General features: G+C 39.0%; 1 protein-coding gene across 1 annotated transcript in view; it reads right to left on the bottom strand.

Moving 5' to 3' along the window:
* The window catches only part of CUX1 (cut like homeobox 1), a 210,525-nt gene that overhangs the window by 138,116 nt on the left and 47,601 nt on the right, over window positions 1–24,808 (bottom strand). The window contains exon 3 of the mRNA XM_009275491.1: window positions 1,238–1,285. Within this exon, the coding sequence (XP_009273766.1) occupies window positions 1,238–1,285 (48 nt within the window). The remainder of the gene's footprint in view (window positions 1–1,237; window positions 1,286–24,808) is intronic.

Below are 24,808 nucleotides of genomic sequence, written 5' to 3'. Positions count from 1 at the left end.
TAAAAGCACTGCAATCCACTCGGAGCAATTTTAAAGTGTAAATTTCCATTGGCAAACAGACTCACACAAGTCATTCTTTGTTCTCACAAATTACTATTGGATATATCAAGGACAAGGTTGTCCTGTTTATTTATTTATTTCTAGCACTACTTGGGAAATTGAGTTGTAAAATAAAAAATATCATACTGCTTTTAACATGAGGAATTATTGCCTATTTGGGATACATATTTAGCAGGATGTACAAGTAATCAGAAATGCAACCCTCATTACAGATAACCGGAGTTGTGCAGCTAATTCCCTATGCAGGCTTCTGAAGACACGTTCCTGAATTTTTCTGTGCTCTGATGGGAACTGCAACAGTATAAAATCAGCCAACAACTTATAGATTGAGAAAGTAGAAAGTGTTGCTGCTTTAACACAGCTAACTTTAAGAGCAAAGCTCTACAACGTGTAACAGAATGTGAGCTAAAACCTAAATCTACCACCCCACGCAGGCACTGATCTTTATAAGGAGAAATATAATTTGCAAACTTCGTACAAGGCATTTTCCTAGAGGCAGTACAACAGCTCCCATCTGGCCTAAGCACTCACACGAAGTGAGCGCTTCAGTGCGGTCCACAGCTAAAATGTAAAAATCTGTAATTGGCCCAGCTGCCTTTTGCTATAGAAATTCTTCCAAATAACAACAGTTGGCTTTTAAACTTGTGATCACTCTAATCATGTGTTTCTTAGTGGAGTGGTATGAAGAGAAATCAAAGTAAGAGCCAGCACCAGAGCTGTTAACGCTTTCTGTTGGTTTTCCAACAAGCACCTGCCAACTTAAGGTTTTCCATCAAGCCCTCTAGAATACAATGTTTTACAGCTGAAAAGGTTTACAGTGAAAACTATTCATGGTATCTTCATATTTTTGTATACATACATTACATTGCATTCGTTAAGCATCCAAACCATCAAGTCACTGAGGCATAGCGAGTTAGCATGTGCCACCTGAGTCACTGCAATGGGAAGCTTATGCTCAGGTATGCTGAATGCAAAGTGATTTGACCAGTTTAGCTTGTCCAGCACAAATCCAGCGTGTCACGCATATCCTGCACACAGCAAAATGCAGAAGGGCTGAACCCCTGCAATGCTCTCTGCTCAAGGGCTCTGTACCCACGCGGCCACACTAAAAGATTGCCAGCACACCAGACTCATGTGAAGCAATATCGAAAGCACCATGAGAAGCGTAAGCTCTTACCTCTCCCTGGAAACTCTTCAGTAATGGAGCTACCTGTTTGCGCAGGTCCTAGAAGACAGAAGCAAGATATTTCATCAGAAAAATCTGAAAGCACAAAGTCATTGTCAAGTTTTTCCTAATACTATTTTCAGTTCTGAAATACTACTTAAATTCTCATTGCATTTTATGGGAGCTTTGATTAAAATAAAAGTATACCTAGAATTCATTTTGAACAAGCTACATTTCCAGTTTGACATATACTTGTATCTGTTGCAAACAGTATTAATTAACAAAACTGTAGTGATGTTGGGTAAGCACTGAACACCTTCAATCTCATAATTCAGCTGAAACACTAATGCGATTAGAAGTAAATGCCTCTATCTACCTAAACAGCAGCTACACCTCTGAACTTTTGCCAAAGAAATTTCCACAAACGGAAGCTAGGCTTAAAGGAAGATGACTTTGGACCATCATTTCCACTAAGAGTGTTGCCGTTTTGTAAAAGGTTTCTTTTATTTATTATTTTCTCAAGAGTGCGCTGACTTTAGCCATCAGAGAACTGGAGACAGGCACATTGAAGAAGACAGTATTATTTGTTGGTTTCTATAGAACACAAAATTTCTTCTTCTGAATTACAACACACTGAGTGCTACAAAAGTCATTAAAATACTGCCCACAGAATCACGCTAAAAGTTTATAGCATATTTTTACTTAGCAACCAAGATAATTTAGCACAACAAAGGTATATCTATCTTGCATAGAATTCTCAGTGGCTCCACTTTTAAGCTGGTTTGGGTCTCATTCACTTACAAATTCTCAGAATTCTCATTATGTGCATGCCTGAAGAATAAAATCTTGTAACTTTGCAGAGGACATTGTATTACTCATGCACAGCCAAGAAGCTGGACTCCTATTTTTGCTGTGGTATTCCACTGACGAGGCACAAGCAGGAACGTCATAGTACACTTACAGCTAGAAATAAATCTGTAAGAGGTATAAAACAATAACATGATGCTGCATCATTTAGGAGGGCAGCACTGATACGGGTTACCTGGGAAGAAGGTGCATTTCCCATCCTTGGAGATTTCCAAGGCACAGCTGACCAGACCTAGTGTGGGTGCTAAAGACCCATTTTTAGGGCCAGGTGAGATTTGGTCAGCATCTGGACGTCCCCCCCAGCCAAGAGTCCTATGATGCTCTGAGAATACTGCTCACAACTGGGACAGTCACGAAGTGCTTAAGTAACCATGAAATCTTCCTAGCTTCACACACGCCACAGTCCCTTAGCTACCCTGAACCTCATGCAAGAGGTCATAAAGAGGTCTTTGAAGTATTTTCTCTATATAAAAAGGGTCCATTGAAGCCTTGGGCCTTTTGGAAAAGAAGGTGACCTTAAAAAGTTTGGAAATTCTCTTTTCCAATGTGTTTACTTTTATATCTAGAGTCATGCAACATATTGGACATTAAACCACTCACCAAAACACTGTCAGCCCTGGATTTAATCTGATTTTCCTGAAGGAAAAGTAGGCTTTTGAGGGAAGTGATTTTTGTCATTTAAATGACAAGTCATGCAGAGAGCTGGAGTATCAGGAGTTCTCCCACTCCCTGAGAAATGGCTTAGGGGGGCCGAACGCAAATGAAGCTATCAAAGACAAATGATCAGCCAAATTTCACTTCTTACATGGTTATTGCACTAACATACAGCTAGTCCCTATCAAGTTAAGGATAATGTTGCAGCTTTACAAGCTCCCTCTTTGGCACCAAATCAAACAACGCTTCTGTTCTTAGACCAAGTCAAGTCACCTAAACGTTTCCTGGTATTTTCTGCTGTCTTTTTAGGACAGAAGAAGGTTAGATACTGTCCCTGTATATCACAAACATCTACGAATTACACCTCGACCAAAGCAAACTGGCAGGTTGAGCAGCTTTTCCCCACTTCCTGACTACTCTGGGAGACCAGAGGGCTGTGCATGTTTTATAACATGTTTTCTTTGTAACCTGATGATGATGACATTGAAGAAAGTAACAATAACCATCGATGGCAAAATAAATGCTCACATTCAGGGCTAAAATCTGGCATGGCAGGTTTTAATGCACAGTGAAATTACAAACAGAGACATTAGATTTACAGTCAGGATACTGGCACCCTTTTAAATTTTATACAACCAGGAAAAATTGTACCATCCAAGCAAAGCAACATTTATTGAAATAAAAATCTCAGCTGGTAGGAAATCATCGGTTTTAGGGCTTCCATCCCTGGTACTGCCTCTGAATTTACTGACTAGTTTGGTGCCAGCCAGCAAACTGATGTCAAAACTGAAAGCAGAAATACAGGAGATCTCATTCCAGACCAGCCCCAAGTCTCCTGCTTGCACGGCTCTCAAGAGCAGGGCATTATTCCCACTGCCTAAGCACATGGCACAAGCATCAGAAATCACCATAGGTACACTGGTAGATGACAAAGCACCACAATGGCATTCAGTGAAACAAAGCTCTGGAGGCAGGAGAACATAAGCCCTGCTCCTCTCTGTGTCCCTGGTGAGCTCTAGCCAAGAGCCTGCTATAGAACTGCATCGTCTGACATGGACTAACTTTTGAAAGACAGGATTTGCAGCACTTCTTATTTCATGATATCAACTATGTCAGGACTTTGCCTTCATATTCATCTTTAATAATTAGAGATGTTGTTGTTGGTTGTTTATAGCGGAGAAAAGAGGGAGAGAAGCAGGGGGGGGAAAAAAGGAATAGAAGGGGCATCCCAAAGCCAAGAAAACAGCTGGTCAAGCTGTCAAAAAGAGAGAAAAGCTTTCAAGTACAAAATCTGGTTCCCACACATTCTTCATTTAGCAAATTCAGGATGCTAAACACTCATCCCAGCAATCAAAACGTTACCAAGCACAATTTGTGCCATAATGGGAAAACGTGTTGTGCTTGATTTAGACAGCAGCTTTTGTTGTTGGTAAAACTGTTTTTAAAACATTGCATGATAGAGGAGAATGCAGCTCAAAGTGATTCAGTCCCACTGGCAAGCAATCGGTTATACCACAGTCATCAATCTGGGGCAATCCTGGGACATGCTGATCATTAGAGCACAGTTTAACAGGGTAAAATGCTTTGATAACTTGAAATCTTAGCAATAACTTGAAATCTGTTGCAGCTGAACAATACAGACAGAGCATCCCACTTTCATTATCTTCACAGAGCAAACCACCTAAGAAAAATAACTGCAAGGAATTTGCTCCAGTATTTTAAATGCAACCAAATACACCATGCAGGTCAGTGGATAAGTGGCACACACCACAACAAAAGGCCTAAACACCTTCTTCACACCATTTTTTGTTTTCTCCCCTCTCTTCCTCCCCCCCTTGGAAAGAGTTTATAGGCTACTTTTATAATTCCTTCCTTGGCTAAACAGCATCAAAACTTTAGACAGCTCAGAACAAAAGGGAAGTAAAAATAAACAGACAAAAGTCAGGAATACATATGCCTCGAGTCACCAGCTAAAACTCTGCTGGTGAGATTTATTTTTGGCAGTTCGGAAAAATTCCTCATCAGACTTTGTCTCAAAATATTACACTAACATCAAATAGAATTTTACCTTCTTTGCACTAAACTGAACAGAAAGAAGGACATTCAGTTCAGACCCGGGGGAATCTGCAATGTTGGTTAGCAAGGACACCATATGATTTATTATCTGTTTAAAGTGTAGTGGCCTTTACTGCCTGGGCTGTGATCAAAACAGGAAAAGCAACCAACTCCAGCACTCGCATACAGCTAGCAAATCACTGCGATCAAGCAGAACAGCTAAAAAGGGTACATGCAATTGAACATTAAAACAAATGATAATTTATCAACACAAATGCATTGAAATATTTGAGTACTCCTATACAATCACATTATTAGCCTATTTTTCCATGCCATCTAAACGTGCGCACGTTCTCTCTCTCTCTCTCTCTCTGGATGATTTATCAGGGTAGAGCAGTTTTCTGAAAAAGGCTCTATCACAGACAAACTCAATATCTGAAGTAGAGACTATGAATTAGGATGCTGTATCATTATCTGAATCAAATCTGATAGCTGAAAGCTAATATAGCATTTTCCCTTTACAAGAGTATAAACGAGTTTATATTTTGATCAAGTAGCTACACAATGAAATCTGAGTCCAAATAATTTTTAACTCCCTTTCCATTCTCATTAAAAATAACTCTATGGAAAATAAACCAAGAATAAATCTATAGTAAAAACCTGGGCAACAAATGCATCTTTCTGACAACTAAACTACATTATTTATCTATCACTATCTTAATACACAGTGTACAGTACAAAGGACATATCAATGGTCAGGCTACCAACACCGTATTTGTAATTTACTTGAGGTCTGAAGCTACACGGCACCTCCTGATCTCCTTGCAGACTGCTCCATCTCATTTACCTCCAAAATGCTTATCTCTAAATGTCACAACAAGAGCCCTACGACCCTGGTTTGATAAAGTGGTCCAGCAAGGCTAAGCTTGACCTGTACACCTTTATCATCTACAGAAGTATTGTGCTCTTGTAAAATAAAACAAAAAACTGGGCAAATGTTCTATCGTATGCCTCCTGCGCCACATTTCCTATGATTTGTTCTATGTATTGTCTACTCGAGACACACATTGGCTGGTGAATGTCACTATGTCTGGCAGAGAAATCATTATGAGAAGCAGCCCACTTGTATCAGCATCGGTGACATCATTAGTTCAGCTGTCACAACCTATTTTTGAGCTGCCTTATCACCAACGAGATGCTACGGCTTTCCTGCCATCTTACCCTTTTGCATTTCCTTCCTTGTTAGCCCACGCGTAATAAGGAACTAACAAGTGGTCCTGCGCTCAAAATTGGCAGGGCTGAACATCGTGACTCCAGAGACTTTCTTATGAGAACTTACAAAGAGGAAAAAAAAGAAAGAAAAAAACCAACCCAGAACAAAACCCAATACATATTGACTGTGTGGGAAGATACCTGTCAGTTCAATCAACATATAAGGAAGAAATAGCATGGCCTCAAGAGGAACGCTTGTGTCAAAAACTGGCAGCCAGGTTTAAGCCCCTCTTTCAATAGGCAGCGTGCTGGTATGACGGATATTTGTTTCTTGCAAGTGGGAGGATGTTTATCTGTGTACCCTCACAGGCAGGGCTCCATACACTTTGTCCACACAGCTATTATCTCGATAATGTTGTTGAGCTTCTCTTTCGTATAAATATAGCTGAAAGGGGGAGAAGTAAAAAGCAGCCAAGCATGAAGGATTTGGGAAGAACGCTGGCATCAATTTCCAAGGTGTGTTTGATTATTACATACTTCAAGGACACAAGTTGTCACTGTGAAACACAGAAATCAGCAAGTTAACTAAAATTAGTAGTAAGCAGTTCTGCTGGTTAATTAGAGAGAGCCAGCAAGCATGTATGCTTCACCCTGCTATGAGTAAATTGGTGAACAAGTTGGGATCACTCAGTCAGACACCTACCAATAGACAAGTTTTAAATATTATTTCTTTGCACCCACAATAATGAAAAAATCCAGAATATGCAATTTTTCCACCAGAGATCCTGGGCACATATGATTGCAGGCATACTAAGGGAAACATTTAAGTCTTTATGTTTAATTAGTTCCAGCAAGCTCCACTTTGTTTTGCTGTAAAAGATATGAAACTGAAATCCCAGATAGTTGTCCAAACAGGTATTATACAGTAGCTTAGATGACTTACTTAATTCCTAAAATATAAGGCAAATTAAATCATATGAGCAAACAATTTATTGCTCAATTTACACTACGATTTAATGAGATATAAAACCTCTTATTGCTTAAGGCTGCTGAAGTATTTACTTGAAATCTGATCATTAAAGAATGAATCACGATGTTATCAATTTTCTGTATTTTTAGTTATTTTAATACACTAACATGCCAGTATTTTCTCTGTACAAAAAAAATCTTTTTAAGTTACATTTATAGATATGTTTCAACCTAGTACAATGATAAATAAAAAATCTTGATTTACAGTAGCAAAATGTACACCACAGTACTTTCTGAAATATTTCAGCTCACAGATCTTGTGCAAATTCCATTAGCTTTAATTATTTATTAGCAGTAGATTTAGATTACTGTTCTTGACCTATTTTTCAGTGTATGGACCCACCCAGCAAGAAGTGAAAAAATATTCCATTTGTGAAAGGCTGATTTAGTGAGAGCAGACTTTAGCTTAAAGTCGAATATTAAGCAAAACCACATGCATTGTAATTCAGGGGGAGAAGCTTGCACTTCAGAAAGGTTACGAAGCGGGGCATAAGCAGCCTAGAGAATAAACACTAAAAGAGACTCCTTGAAAAGAGATGGAATTTTTGCTGTTTAACCACCTCAGACCATTTTGCAAAATTGCAGCCACATGACAATCCCAGAAGGAAGTGAGTCTCAACAGCAGACATACAGAGACGTTTCAAGACTTTCTGTATGGAAATACCCTTGTTTCTACCAAACCCTGTAGACCATACGGGTCCTAATAAGCCACGGGGAAATGGGTCTAGAATGAGCAAGCATTTTGGGGCTGGTCCTATGGTCCCTTTCACTGGCGAGGACACAAACCGTGCTCTCCCCAGGCACAAGAAAAATGGAGCATCTGTGAAGGTGCCTACTTGCCACGTTGCCTTGGGTCTGGGACTGGCACTTTACTTTCAATGAACTACTCACTTGCGCGAGTCTTAATGGAATCCTCTTATAGTTTCTTCCAAGTTAAAACAAACAAAAAGCTAACAAGTTTACTCTGTGCCTCTGCAGCAATGTATAAACAGACTGGTTACCTTCACAACTGTTTAAAAAATCAACTGTGCGAAAGAAGAACTGTTGCACCTATATATATGTATGTATGTGTATATATATATATAAACACACACATACACTATATATAATAGAAAAAGATTTTTTTTAAAGAACTGTACACACTGATTTAGTGAACTATGCTTTTTAGAATCATGTAAAAACCCTGCCATCATTTATAAAACAGCAAGTTAACATTGGCTAGAAAAGACATTGAACAGAAACAATTCAGAAGTTAAAAACTAGAGTTGCTAGGAAACAAAAAGAATAATTAAAACAAAAATGATTCAGGTAGAGCTTTGGAAGGAGCTAATTCTAATGAAATGAAAGCCTGGTCACTAAAATTCCAATAGGGAAAAAAAAAAGAATTACTTATTTAACAGCTCAGCAATACACGCAGAAAATCAAGCATCATTTTTAACAAACATATTAATTTAAAAGGCTACATACTGGCTAATGGCCCTGCGGAGATTTTTCCTCCTGCTAACAGTTTGTCCTGCTTTCTTGTTAAACGCTGTAGTCCTTGCTGAAGGCTGCAGGCGACACCAAACATGCCACGACAGACCCTTGTCATGGGAAAAACCACACATCCGTATCATACAAGGTCAGCAAAACTACTTATTTATGTAATGAAAAACCATTTGATTAGCCAAATAAATATTTCAGAGTCTTTGAAGTGTGCTGTTCTTGCCAGCAGGACAACCACGTGTCAGCGAAACCCAGGAATTGCCATTCTTAGAGCTTAGACCAGTATCTTTGCATATAAAAAAGATAATTACTTGGTACTGAGCTTTGTTAAATACCTACAGATTTTATTAGATGAGTACGCCTGTCCAATAAAACTGAAAGCAAACTGACTGCTTAGTTGTGCATCACAATAAACAGCCTCACCTACATTTGTCAAGTTTTAACCAGAACCGCTCTGACCCTCCAAAAACTCCCATATCGTTCCACAAGCTCTCTGCCCCTGCAATTGAGGCTTCCAGTGAAAAAGATCCTTGACACTCCTCCCAAATCACATCCTGCAGGATCTCTTTCTCCATCCACTACAGTGCTCTCATTTTCCACTTTGAAAGTCTATAGAGAAGGAGTTCACAATGCTTCCCTGATTATTCAGAATTACAGCCTGCAGAACAGAGGTTTCTCTTCAGTGTAAAATGGGGAACTTCTGAAAAAAGGTAATTATTACGAGTCTTAAAAAATTAACGTGTCTAATGAGAAGCTAATGACATGGGCCATGACTCTGCAGAAAATGCATCTAAGTACTGTGGTCCAATTAACAACACCAGTTCAAACACAGACTAATGCTTCACATGGTGGATTTAAAAAGAAGAATATTTAATGTGAAACCATAATTGCGCCTGTAATTTTCCATATTCCCTCCACCACAAGCCGAGCTGTGTCTGAATCAGTGTGCACCCTATTTCAGCGCTCCGTCTCGCCTTCTCGGATGATGAAATCAGAAACCTGGGTGCTGTCTGGCAGCACTGCGCTCATAAGATTTGGATTTCTCCTCAGTCTCAAGGAAAAGATGGGTAGGACTATTCAGAAATCATTAATTTCAATGTACAGTTTTATTTAGGAAAAGTGAGAGTACTAAAAAACATTCATGTTTTAAAACCTGTTATTGGTCAAGTGGAAAGATTTCCAAAATACAAGCATCTCGCTTTAAAGACAGGTGAAGTTTCCAAGAAGAATAATTCTGAGTGAAGTATCATAATAAGGAACCAGGCTTCATCCTTACAGATGATACATAAATTGGGGGGGGGACTCTGTGCATTGCTGAGACATCAGATATTGCAAAATTGTTTTCCCTGCTTATCTTTTAACTACAGGTTAAAAATATAGCTGTGAACAGACCATGCATTAATCATACTCTGACATACCTGCATGTAAGAACACAGGTGTATTTACTGATTTATATCATTACAGTCAGCCTTTTTCTATGATTCCAGTGCAAGAAAATCCAATACTAAGCAATCCTCTAATAATCTTTTTATAAGATTTGCTCGCTTAATCTTGATCCTGACCGTTCAGTTTTATTCAAAAGCCAGTTGCTCTTACAGAAAACAAGTTGTTTCACGAGGGGCAGAGCAAAAAGCCTGCTGTCTTGCAAATCCACGTCCTACATTTACTAAAACTCTTGCAACCGTCATCTTTGCTATCTTTATGTTCTTCACAACCTCTTCTACGCAGGGGGTCACTGGCTAGTCACCTGCTGCGGCCCGCAGGTTACCATGCCTTTAGCAGGCATCGCCCTTTAAATGCAGCTAAAGTGATAACTTCAGATTCCTACAAAGATGAGAAATTCGAAGAAAAAAAAAATCTGACAACCTCAAAAACATCAGGATATACACCCAAAGGGTTTACTACATCTAATTTAGCATACCTGGTAAAAACACCTCAAAATTAATATAACTGTCATCCTCCTGACCTAAATAAAAAAATACAGCACAGATCTTTTCATGTTGCTTCAGTAAGTGAAGCAATTCAGAGAAAACAAACTTCTGCTGCCTTTACGCTTCCTGGCAAAATTCCTACCGAAACACGCTCAGGCCTATAATGCATATGCTTTGGTAGCACACAGTAGATATAAATGAATCATCAAGATGAAAGAAAGCAAAATCTCACTACAGACTTATTCAATACGTTTACTGTTTGTTAGTTGAACTCAAGAAATAAAAAACCCACATAAAGCACTTTTGAGCAGCATCATCTTCTCACAACTGTAATATATCGTCTCAGCTGGGACTAATTCCCAAATTCATATGCTGAACTGTGAACTGTTCCAGTATATTGGGCGAGGGGGAGAGAAAGAGAGAAAAAGACCAGGAAAAGAAACCCAGAGGGTTGAAGATTAAAAAAGGAGAGACGGAAAGAGACAGCAAGCGCACAGTCTGTCGTTCCTGTGCACTTTTTTTTTCCATTGTTAAAGGCATGCAAGCCTAGCACTGAATCACAATTAACTCAATAGCAGATTAAAATGAGACATACTTATATAATAATAAATCAACAGAATTAATACAAGCTTATCTTCTACTAACTTAGAAGGGGGAGGTGACAAATTGCACTTAAGGAAAAATAGTTTTACTGTTGCTAGCATAAGCTGAGCGTCCATAGGAAACTGCTAAATTTAGAAAGCCAGCTTTTGATGACAGCAACGGAAATTAATTCAAGTTTTTTGTGTGTGTGTTGGTTTTTTTTAAAGAGCTCTAGAATGTTACTCATCTTCTTGAAACTCTTACCCAAAAGTTGAGACTTCATAATGCACTATCCTCCCTGCCTACTCCCTCCTACTCTTCCGCCTTAAAAAGGCAGAATTGCTCCTTTGGGCTACAGCAATTTAGGAACTTAATGCAGTTTAACAAATTCCCTATCTCTTGGCTGGAGCTGTTTGGCTCTGACAGATGAATCAGAGAAGTCCATAAACGTCTGGAGGATTTGTGCAAACTTTTTCTTGTATGACTATATATGGCAGCTACAGATCAAGTTATCTACAATCATTTTAACCTAACCTTCAAACTTTTTACCTTATTCCTATCTTTGTGGCAAACTTCCTTGATCTGCAATACTGCTAAATGAGACATAAACTGTCAACTACTTTTCTCAAAAGAATTTTCCCACTCTTTACAAGACTGTAACAACACTTGAAGTAACATACACTTAAGTAAAAATTAACTTTTGTTAACAACTTCTGCTTCTCAGAAATACATTTCTATATATGAGTGAACCAGAACGAGATGCTGTGATGCTCACATTTTCATTTATGCTATTCTACTATTATTGAAGACAGGCACGTTGCCAGACAGCAGATGTCTTCCATTACTGCTTACCTGAAATATCAATTAACACCAAGTGTCATGAGAAGTCTAGCACAAACTGGTAAAAGAAGTGAAATCCGCACTCAAAAAAAAGAGGGGAGGTCAAACCTCACTGACTGATGTATGCAAGGACTTATAAAGGAATTCCAACAATGCCTGCAACACCCTTTAATCCAGAAAAATACCTAACTTCTTGCAATCACCATCTTTTATACATATGATAATTTTTACAAAGTGCTTAAACAAATAACATCAAAAACAATAGTATGAGATACAATATTGAAGGCGGATTTTAGCTGGATCAAAAAACTTCTCTGTGCATCCAAAGCAAAGGGTACACCAAGTTCAGGCAACTTCTTTATGCTAAATATTCCCAACACACCTCAAAATGGACATCAAGTGCCACTGAGGGCGCAAAATGGATAAGATTATAGCTCCTGAAACCCAGGAGTGAAACCTGAGTGAACAAACTTGAAAGACTGAAAGTAAATATTGAATTTTGTATGCACAAGGGAATAATAGGAGAGTACAACAGAGGAGATGGTACCATCTAGAAAAGCTCAAGTTAGGAGCCACGTGAAGAAACATTTATTTAAAAACCTCTTTATTAAACAATTTTCTTTTAAGTCTGTTATAAAGAAAATGCACATGCACACAAATATTTTCAGAAGGAAAATTCACCACTAACCTCCAAAAAAGCAAACCAATAGACAACACTGTCAAAGTGCAACAGCATAGTACTCGGTGAAAAACCGAACAAAAAACCCTGATGGTTTTGGGGACATGTCCACAACAGCACAGAGCTGGTATCTGCAGCTCTCTGCTCTCCCAGGAGTTGCATAAAGAACTAGTATCACAAATGACAGCTGAGCTTATAGGCACAGTTGTTATTTACCATACTTGCTTCAATTCATATATATATATATATATATATAAAACCATATTTGATTGCTAAGACTGTACAGCATTTAAAACCCAGAAGGTGTTTCCCAGGGAAAGATCTGGTCCTGAGTGAGATATATATATATATATATATAAAACCATATTTGATTGCTAAGACTGTACAGCATTTAAAACCCAGAAGGTGTTTCCCAGGGAAAGATCTGGTCCTGAGTGAGGAGATGGCAGCCTCCTCTCTCAGAGATTCAAGATGCTATTATTATTTTATTTTACAATGCCTAGTAATCTATTGAGTCCCTGACCTTTGTGTTCAGAGTCACAGGAAGTAACAGTAAATGCAAAAACAGGAATTTAACAATAAATCAAAAAAAAAAAAAAAAAAAAAAAAAAAAAAATCCCAACAAACCCCAAACTAAAAGCACTTTGGGGTTGTAGTGGTGTTTGTAGGCCCACTGACTATACCTGAGTGAAGACTGCCCACAGGGCTTCCACAGAAAAGTTAAAACACTCCTACTGAGCTGTTAAACTCCATGATGTTTCTTGCACATTTTCAGTACCTTACTAATTTTGCTGAAAGCTCTGAAATTCTCCTACTTGTCCTCTGGCTGGCTTACAATTGCCTGAAAAAACATTAGTAAGAAATCATCCTGATGCATAGCCCCCTTCCAAAATACCACAAGGGCTTGCTTTTAAATATTATTTAAAGCAAAGATCCACAGCCAGCCTCTTCCTGTGCAAGATGCATACAACAGTTAATTGCCCTAACGACCATAAGCTGCTTTGAAACCTCAGCAGATGAGGAACTGTAGCACAGCCACCGCCCGATCGCTAAAAACTGTGGGCCAGATTCACAGAGGATTGAGAGCTGCAGGCACAAAATGCGAGCACGGTCACACTTCGTCCTGTGAAATGGTCTTAAGAAATGCAGAGGTAACAACAGTTAAAGAAAAAGCTACTGTTCAGAGGAGATTATATCTTACCCAGCTGCTTATTAACACCGTGCAGTTAAAACATGTTATTTTAAATGTCTAAAGGAACACTGTATTTGGAAATGCAGTATTTGAATAAACACTCTTAAGACCCAAAGCATATCAAGTTTTCCCAACTGATTACAGCCTTATGAACTCTGACATTTCTGAACCACTGACCTCTTTCTTAGCTAGGTCAGGACAAACACTGAAGACCATCCTTAAGGGGAGCGGGGGGGAAGGCAAATTGGACAAGTGAGATCATGGACTCTCAGAATCAGTATTGATTAAGCAACTTATTTGACTTTACAACTTCTACTTACTAGATGCCAATCATCTATGCTTATAAAAACATGTAATAGCTAATTTTTTAAAATTGATTTTGAATTTTTACCTTATTAAGACTTATGAAAAATGCATGTTTCAGTATATTTTCTCTCATTTTAAAAGAAGGCTTCCAATAACCTAAGAAAGCTGTGTTTTTGTAGGTTACCTACTCATCCGGGGAGGACTCTCTTCCTACTAGAAAACAAGACAGACACTGGACAGACACAAGACAGAAGGGGCTGGGGGTGATGAAGCCTTTTGTAAACCACTTGCACATGAAAAGATGGGAAAATTAAATTGACTCCACGTTAGATTTAGATGAGAGGAAGGTAATTTTTCAGGAGATGCCAGGAACAGGAGCTCTGGCATTGAATGCCACCAGCCCTGCTGCAGATCTCCTTCCCGCCACACAGCCTCCGGTCAGTCAGAGACACTGCAAGCTTGTGGCCTGGCCTCTCCCACGCTGTACCTGGCGATGACCGTCCAGCTCGCTTTGGGACCTCCTGTTACCATTCTGTCACTGGGCATCTTTCAGGCTCTTACGGCGTTTACGTAAATTGGAATAGCCATCTTTGATTTTTATGTCAAGCACGCAGCAGTGACACACGATCGCTCTCCAGTCCCCGTGCCGTCCTGCACCGTTACCTCACCTCGCGTAAACAGTCCGCTGAAGACAGAGCTTGGAGCATGCCCTGCTCTGACACGTTCTTTGTGACAGACATGGATAAAACATCCTCACCACATCACATGTAAGTAGGCGGCTAGAAACAATCAGCTAACTTTCAAATTAGAAAATGGTGCTATTTTATTCTAATGCTATTAACACAGTGATATTTCATCACTCTGGATGTAACTGCAAGTTAGAATAGCGAGTCCCATCTGGGAAAAGAAATAAACATCTTTACACTATTTTAACTGCACCCATATTCTTGTGTATAGTAAACTGGTAAACAACCAAAAACCCACATCCCCTCCCACTGCTAACCGACATTTATTTCCACACAACTTTCAAGCGTAAACCAGCCTCGGGCTTTTGTGATTTTCTGAAAGACAGGCTACCTCCTCCGCCCGCCCAGACCTCTCACCCCTCCTCAGAAGCCCCCTTAGCACCAGCCACCTTGAGAAGCTTTTCTACTTGACAATGCCAGGGCGAAGTTAACACCTTGGTGGCTGGAATGGCTCGTGCAGCATTTGAACGGTCCATCGGATCTGAGGACTGAGATAATTCACTCATGCCATGGATTCATCAAAGCAGACAAGGGCGTCTGATGCATTATTTTTGACACTGCTTTCAAAGTTGTTGTAAGAACAGGGAAATGCTTCATTGTCATTACCAGGTAATGGAAGCATAAACAACTGTTAGCTCTTATTGGAAAAGAAAAGGTATCATTCAGTTATATTCCATGGGGTTTTTTAATACTGCAGAATGTAGGGAAAGGACTGCATGAGAAAAACTCCTCGTTGGTCAAGTTCTAGATGCACCGGAGGTGAGTGAGACGACTCCACAGACTGGCTCTCTGGATTGCAATCTGCTTTTTTCCAACCGTGTCAGACCTAGACCCCTCATTTTCATGGCTCTTCTTCCTTCTCATCTGCCCAGTGAACTCCCAGTGCTGTGCAGCAGGCACCACTCACTCCCTGCAGCTGCCGGCTCGCCTTCCGACACACTCCCTGCCAGGCTCCCAGCTGAAGCTGGGATTTCTCAGGCAAGCCTGGCAACTCACCGCAACCTTTCTGTTCCCTATCCCACCAAATCCTCTTGTGTTAAGCACCCTCCTTTTGACCACAAGTTCACTTTTTGGATAAGTAAGCCATTAGTGTGATCCAAACCAGCCAGGGTTATTCCCCCATAAACAACTTGTCCAGTATTTCCTCAAGGACTTTGCTCTCTTCCATTTTTCTGCTCAATTTTTTTGACAGCTCTAACGCACGCTCTGGAGCGTTACCCATTAAAAACCAGCACACTGAAGTGTGTAATAAGTTCGTAAAACATAAATATTTGCTGGATTGTCATACCAAAATACTTCATTATCTTTTCCATAACTAGGTAAAATACAAAAACTTACATTGCAACAGCATGAAACACTCCTGAAAGTGTGAAAATTATTGCTCATTTTCATGTAAACTGGAGTATTAAAATATAAATCACTGTTTACATTAACTAATCAGGAGAATTTCAGTTGATGCAAGTAGGAAGCTAGAATTATTAACAATTTTTTCTGAACTAGGTCTGTCAACTAATAGCTTTTTTGCCCCTTATCAGCTGCACAAACAACAATGGATTTTAAATCAACTAAGTGAACTTCTCTTAAATGGGGGGCATATAATTTAAGACAGCCAAGAAAGTTTCACAGAAGTCAAGAGGGCTCCAAGCAAGGGGCACATATGGAGAGAGTTAAAGCTTCAAACCACTATTTTTTTTCCCCCCTACTCAAGTGTCAGCTGTGATAAGCCAAAATTAACAACCCTACACTGTACCACTTCAAATGAAGGGGAAAAAAAATTTCTTCTTGCTATTCTAGGTATTTTAAGTTGCGTATGAGCACAGTACCTAAATATAGACAGCGACAACAAGAGACAGCATTGTCCCTTTGGGCACATTGAATATTATCTCAGAATTCCCATCTTCCTGGGCTGAGCCTCGGGGGTTGGTTTGGTGGTTGGTTTTTTTTTTTTGTTATTTTTCTTACTTAGCAACGTGTGTATTAACCCCTACTTCGTTTTAGATGGATCAGTTTAACAAAGAGTGTATTTAAAAAAAAAAAAAAGGAAATCCTGATTCCACAAAAGCACCAAAAAGACTTCCAGTAATTTTCCCAGCTCTGTGTTACTGTCCCATGCACAAAGAGCAGATGCCTTCTGCTTTCTGAGTGGACTGTCAAGCTGTTTTTAAAATGAGGAAGGCATCTATATTACATTTTTACAGCCTAATAAGACAGCAAACTAAGTTAATATTTTTTGATGTAAAAGTGTCTTTCTCCAGGAATCACGCACTTCACTGTCACATTTCAATCAGAAGTGTAAGAAATAAAATCAATAATTACTATTTTCAAAACACTTCCTAGAAGCACAACTACATTATTTGGAATCCAGCAGACTCATATGAGCCTTTAATATTGAACACGACCAGACTTTCAAATGACATGGTTGCTCCTGACTTCTGAAGTATTTAAATACTGTTGAGTGAAGCGTACATTTTCGTGTAATGTACCTAATGCACTTCGAACAGTGACAACACTTCATTTTTAAGCTGGCTTCTATATAAAGTTTAATTTTTAAAGCCATCTATAAATTATCAATGACATCTGTTCTGAAAAATGTCAATTCCTATCCTTAGGTTGGCAGAATCCATCTATTTTGTGTAAGATCCTCTTCATATTCAAGCAATTTTAAAGCCCTATTGACATATGGTTTTCAAGTGAGATACTGCTCTTCTAGGATTTCATTATTTAGACAAGTGCCATTCTAATGTAATGACAACAGTAAGTAAACCCAACTATTTCTGGACTATATCCCATGGCTCTAACTACAGATGATGAAATGGTTAGATAAGTGATAGGCCCAGATACCCCATAAATATCATTGTGTATCACACCCCTTCCAAGTCATACAAACTGACAGCATACGATGTCAAGAGTAAGCAGCAGCACAAGCCACTTAATCTTATGATCAATGAAGTATAGAGGCACTCACCATCACTAATACTTGCAACTCAGGCGATCGTTTATTGTGACAATATACAAACACAGCGTTGTCACCACATACCCCATTCCATCAGACAAAATCTGATTTTAGTTATTCTATTCTGTTTATCTAATTTTACCAGACAGTCACAATTTAGCATGGCATTCTTTAATTTCTTCAGCTCTTGAGTACTAACATTGTGGCTTGTTAAAATGTAATTAGGATTGCTCTTTATGCCCTTATGACGTTACAGAATGAGGGATAAAAATAGTTTTCAAATGTCCACAGTAATCTTCCAAACCCTGTACAATGGACACTACTTTCACTTTTTAAAGACTACACAGATTAAAAACATCTCATCTTTGTTTTCAAGCCTAATACACAGGGCTCTTCTTGCTTTTCATTCTCTAACCAGTAAGTTACTGAGCTCATGTCTATACAGAGGTATCCTCTAAATTCAAAGTTAGGTTTCAAGAAAGTTTAATCTTGAAGCAACAATTGCAACAAGTGCTCTGGTTCTATATGAACATATCGTAAACTGTCACCATCTTCTTACACAGTTTGTCATATAGCAGCAAAACAGACACTGCCTGCCTCAGATTCTGTAACTGTGGAGCATTGTCTACTGGATGCCGAAATCCTGCTTTCTGGTCATGGCAAACATAAATCAAAGGAAAAAATTCTGCTCTATTAAATCTATTTGCTCTGGGAGAACAGGGATTTATCATCCTCTAAAACAAGTGGTCAATAAGATTCAGAAGTGCTTAGTACAGATCTTGACGAATCGGGATGCCACAGGTGATGCTGTAATTGTATTTGAAAGGAATCTACGAACAGAAAGGTGAATGCTCTATTTATTTCAGTGTATAGACAGGCTGTGGATTAAATGCATCACACACACAGTAGGATTTTCCCTCTGCGTCCCCTCAGGGAGGATCCTTAACAGGTAGTCCCAAGAGGCAAAAGCAATAAGACAGCAGATAGGGCTGCTTTAACAAATAAATCTAAAATTGATTATTTCTTATACAGCCATCACAGAAGATATGGCTTCTAGTAGTTTTTCAAAACCACACAAACCTTGAGCAAGTGAAAAAAGTTAAGTTGCAGGAGCTGGGAGCAGCGGCCAGAGCGGGTCAAGTCTAGGGGCCCCGCAGGGAACCCATGGAGTCTGAAGACAAATCACTGGCCAATACCATTTAATGAGTCAGGAATGGCTGGGGCATAATCCTTGCCTCAAGTCACATGATGATCCCTGACACAAAAGGGAGCTTGGTTTCTCACCCAGGACAAGAATTTGGTCCCAAAGGACAGAAAGGAGGCTTAAATAGCGCAACCATGTAATTAATAAAGAAACAAATACAGGTATATTGCAATGACAACTTTGGGAGTTATTAACCACAAACTAATCCCTTTTTTCCCTGTTTTTGAACAGAGAAATCAAATTCTGCTGCTTTACGTGTTTGAATTTTGTTCCAGCAACTTCAACATTGTGTGGAATCAATGTCCTTCCATAATGCAATGGCCAGTTTTAGCGCAGCACACAAAATACTTCCAAAATGATAAAAACGCCTATCTTCCACGGCTTTCAGCCAGCTAGAATCTGAACTTGGATGGCAAATCTGCATCTGGTTTCACTTTTCAATAACAAAACAAAAATCACAGGCATCATTCATCATCTACAAGGTCCAACATGAAGGCTTTCAAATACACTTTAAGAACTAATTAAATGCTTATTTAAAACTGAACTGAATGTAAATACTAACTGAAACTGAACTGATTAACTTGCAACATTGTGTGCCTGATTATCTTTCTGAAGAATGAGCTTTTGGCACTCTGGACGTTTGTGCTGGAGGATCAATTTCCTGTTCGCATCAAGACTGCTAAGGAAATCTTCCACACATTTGATTCAACTTATGTTTAAAGTGTCTGCTTAGCCTTGGACACAGGACTAGACAAAGATAATGTTTTCGACTGGGTAAGATAATGTTTTGAATTTAGGGGCTAAACTGTATCAGTTTTGCCATTAGACTACAGGCCAAAATTCAAGGATGCTCAAGGCAGTCTGGCCAAGCTGTGTATAATCAGACCTCTCCCTTTCAACCAAGGACTTAGATGCTACAGAAATTCCTCATATGAGTTCCATAACACCTCATTGTGGTTTAAATTTTCTTAACACGGCAACACACACTTGTGAGATATACTCATCTTCTGCATTTGATATAGCTAAGGAGGGAAATGAGATTCATAAGCTATAGCCTTCATTCAGTTCCAAAATATTATCCTAGTAGCTAAAAAAAGACATAATTTGCTCCTACTATTGTTCCTTTTGACGGCTCCTTATTACAGCCAGCCTTTCTTGCATCTTTGAAGTTAGGAATTCCATTTTTTTTAATCACGTAACAATCTTTACATATTGTTTATTTCTGTGTTTCTTTCACTCAAAAGTATAAAGCATATTCCTAAGTTTTACACACTTGTATTACAGTAACACACACAAAAATCCAGACAAGGCTTACGCTCCCTCCATGCTGGCCTCTGCCCCAGCGAGGATGCAGCCTTGTATCAGACAGGATATAAGAGAACAGATAAATGTAGTCTGAGCGAGAGGTATGAACCAAATAGCATTCAAAGAGAAAATAGGAGTCTGCTTTCTGTGTTTCTTTCACTCAAAAGTATAAAGCATATTCCTAAGTTTTACACACTTGTATTACAGTAACACACACAAAAATCCAGACAAGGCTTACGCTCCCTCCATGCTGGCCTCTGCCCCAGCGAGGATGCAGCCTTGTATCATATAAGATATAAGAGAACAGATAAATGTAGTCTGAGCGAGAGGTACGAACTAAATAAAGAGAAAATAGGAGTCTGCTGCTTACAAGAGCCAGGAGACATTTTTACGCAGATTACTTCACTAGGAACATCACAGGATTTAAATAAATAAATAAATAACTAAATACAAGAGTCCGCTGTTTGCACTTCAATATATATCCAATTTCAGTCTATGACAAAAGAGGCAGCACAACCAAAATTAAAAGCATTCCTAACACAGACTGTTGCTCTTTTATTGTGATTGTTACAAGTCACATTAGTATAAATTTGTGAAGTGTTTTAACGCATTTTCATTTGAGCTTAATTAATTTTCATAGGAGTTTGAGCTTAATTAATTTTCATAGAAGTTTGACAATTTTCTCATTTGTTGTTGAAATCACAACATGAGTTTTCCATATGCAAGGCAAATATAATAATATCAGCTCACAAAGTCATTTTTGGACTTGTTTTTGTATTTCACAACCAAAAATACTTCCAATGTAAACTGTTAACTGAAGCTCTGACAAGTTTTATTATAAATATTCCTAGCTTTAAAGAGAAATTTGAATATATTCACTTAGTGTATGTTCAAGACAGTTTAGGTCTGACAGCTTCAGATTATGCCTCATTTATATGGAGCAGTGATCAAACTCGTTAATATGTGAAAGAACTAAAGGAGCAGAGGATTGTGAATCAAATAGCACGAGCAAAGTTGTCTCGTAACATGAATAGCTTATGAGGATTTACGTAAGGTGATAGTTTTCATGGTCCCTTGTGCCAAGGTTTCTAAAATAGATGAATAAACAGGGAGTAGCTTTGAGCAGCACTTCTTACAAGCGGCTGAGGTTGTGTCATCAGCAGTCGCTGCAAAGCCAGCGAGGCATACAGCGCTGGTATCATCACCAGGTCTGCAATTCGCTCTATACGCGGCTCCACTGCATTAAGTCAAGGAGGAAGCATTTAATCTGCCCATAATTCATCCCATATGTTAAAAGCGATAGGGCCCTTTCTACGCAGTCAAGGTGAGCGATTTGACAAGACAGGTAAGCTGGTTCAAAACTTTTCTCCTTTTGGCTTTCATACTGCCAAACGTTGTTTGCAGTGCAAGTGTAATGACTCAATAATTTAAGAAGCGTTCTTGCAGAGGAAAATCAAATCTCACTGTGAAGCAGAGTCTCCTTAAGATTCATTTAATCTTCTGATAACACAAGCTGTGCACACACAATCACTGAAGATGATAATCTGCTATATGTAACACTAAGTCTACTATTATTCCATTTATTAAAAAGTGCTACAATAATGTTTTGTGCACACATGTACTAAAAAGACAAGTGGATTAGGAGATGGAAATTCAGGGTACTTCTTTCTTACAACGTACGGCTGCCTAATACCTCCAATTTATTATGTACAAACGTGCGGCTTAGCATGTTTTGTTCAGTCTCCCCTGTATTAGAGCTCTGCCAACAGCAGTTTCTCCAGCAAGAGCTGGAGGCCCCCACACCTCAGACTTTTGGGGGAAGGATAACCTGCAAATCAAAGACAAGTTCACTTGTTACTAGTTGTGCTTTTTTCTACGTAAATAAATCATCAACAGATGTAACTATTAGGAAAAAAGGGAGTGCTGGTGTATTTGGCATAAACTCTTTATGTTTCTGAAATAAAAATAACTGGTTACTGCTGTCTAACACATGCCACAAATGACTTCTCAAAGTGACCAAATCTAATCTTGAAGGGATACGGAGTGGTTTTGAACCAAAAGACAGAGGATTAAGAAATCTCTTATCAATATTCTCCATTCAACCAGTTCTTAAGAGCTGATATACCCATCGCTGTTCAAGTTCAAGTCACAAGGAAGCACTAACTTAAAACGTTACTGTTCATCCAGAGACCTACAAAATGACTCTGTGAATTAAAGAAAATAAACATTAGTAGGAACATTATATTTCTGTTTGCAATTTTCTATTCACACGCACCGCTTGGGGCAGCTGCCAGGAGAGAAGCTGGACCTACTGCACATGTGCTGCACACAGTTTGAGAGCATGCAGTGAGCCTCGCGTGTTAAAGAGCCCATCCGAGACTCCCGGTCACGCTAAAACTGCTTCGCAGCACAGACACAAGACTTCCGTCAGGGACAAAACATTTTAGGTTCACGGTGCATGCGCTATCGAGTTGATCTGCACATGCGCGGCTGGGCTTTGCCTGGGATTTCCTGTTCAGACCAGGGCACCAGACAGTCAGAAATCCTGGGCAGAGAGCCAACCTTCTCAAATTCTGCCTGGACAAAATTTTCAGGCCGTAAGGAGGAAGAAAGGGGGACACACACAAAAAAAACCCCACCCCACCCCCACCCCCCAAAAAAAGAAAAAGTGGGAGAACATGGTTGGAGAATATCAGGCTTATTTTAGCACTTCACATTACTGAAAGTATCTGTTTTAATTTTTCATGTAATTTACGTGAATTTCAAGGAACCAAAGCTGTAGTTAAAGACAATACACACACAAGTGCAAGTCACTTTTGTCTGCAGGTATGGATCTCCTGATCCTCCCTCTACCTTCTCCTCTCCCATTTTTCCCCCATCTGGAAGTAAACCTAGCTTGATTAACGCAATATTCCTCAGGGCAAGAGCTAGTAAAATAAAGTTTATTAATGTTCCTCAGCACCAATTTCAAAACGCTATGGCTCTTGTTCACCTGCGGCTGATCCCACTTCTGCGGCTGCTTTTGTAAAAAACTTCACCCAACCATTCTTTCGTACTACAAAATTAATGACAAGAATGTCTTGTATTTTTTAATCAAGTGATACTTAGAAACTACTGACAAAAAGACTTCTGAATTCTTCTGACTGTAACTTTCTCATTACACAAGCTTTACAAAGCTGGTCCCAGCAAGCTCTCTTTTAAATTATAACCCACACTACAGTTACCTGAGAAGGGATTTCTGTTGAATTTTCCTGTTTAAGCTCCATATTGCAAACTGCTAGAAACTGGTTCCAGGTAACTTATTAAACAACACAGTTGATATATGTGAAATGGCTTTCCCACCCATCTTAACCTTTTCCGACCTTTGCTGTCCTTGTCAATGGCCATACTTAGTTCCAGCTCTGGACTCTCAGTGTTCTTAGTGCTTTATCTCTGTTAGCAATAGTGCAGAGCCAGACAAATTGCAGTAATGTGCCATTTCCTGACATAAAGCCAAAAGGGGAAAACAGTAAAGGGCAGGATTTCTGATGCATTTCTTCACTATTTTGAATACAAGCCATTAGCAGAGCAACCAGAAAAATTAGGGTTAGCAACATTTAGTTAACCAACTCTGATTATTAACATGGTATTTCATTCCAGCAACCTCACTCTTTATAAAAATTAGAGTTTACTATTGGTTTACAATCAAGGTACGCAATAACCATGTTCAGGTCCAAATCTTGTAGGACACATAAAAGCCTTAGGACACTAGTAAGTAGTGATCTCTCAGGCTCACAAGGAGTAAAGGATTTTGAAAGCAGTTTATAAATTCTTAGAATAAGAGTTCTTTTGAAAATGAGTACTAAAAATTTAATCCTATGATCTACGCAGTTCAATTCTGAACAATTAATGTCTCCTACGCAATAGCTGCTGTTCTCAAGTTGAAGCCTGTGTATTTTAAATGCATGTCAATAACATGATTTAACATAGAAGTATTTGTGAAAAGCAAAACACCCATTTTGCCAATAGCAGCAGCAGTACCACAGCAGCACTGTGGAGTAGCACAGACCTGGTCGCGACCCCTCCCTTTGCCCGTACCCTTTCACCCCCCCTATTTTCTTCTTCTTTCTGCTTTTAGATGGAGTTTAAAGTGACTCTTAATCCAAATATTACATGTAAATCTTAGTAGAGAACATTTAAAAGTGATAATTACTAGCCATTTCCCTAGATAATTAGCTTATAAAAAGTGTATTTTTAATGTGGATTGCCAAACTCTCCACTAATCATCTCACACCACTTCCCCACAGTACCAATTATTGAAGAACAGTTTAAAGATGCATAAACAAGCGCATTTAGTGCTCATTTACTTTAGACCAAACGTCAATAAAACCTCAAGATACTGTGAACTGGATGCATTCAGAAATTCAGTATGACGCTACCACAAAGGAACCGCTGGGCCTGGACTCAAGTTGCCTGTTTATCTTCAAACTCACTTGTTCCTTTCCCCACCGCTACCACTCTTCAGTTTTTCAAACCTTCCATCTCCAACAGCATCATAAAAGGA

Source organism: Aptenodytes forsteri, unplaced genomic scaffold (genome assembly GCF_000699145.1).
Source record: "Aptenodytes forsteri isolate BGI_AS27 unplaced genomic scaffold, ASM69914v1 Scaffold347, whole genome shotgun sequence".
Lineage (NCBI taxonomy): Eukaryota > Metazoa > Chordata > Aves > Sphenisciformes > Spheniscidae > Aptenodytes > Aptenodytes forsteri.
The sequence above is the reverse complement of the archived record's forward strand: the minus strand, read 5'-3'. Positions and strand labels throughout refer to the sequence as shown.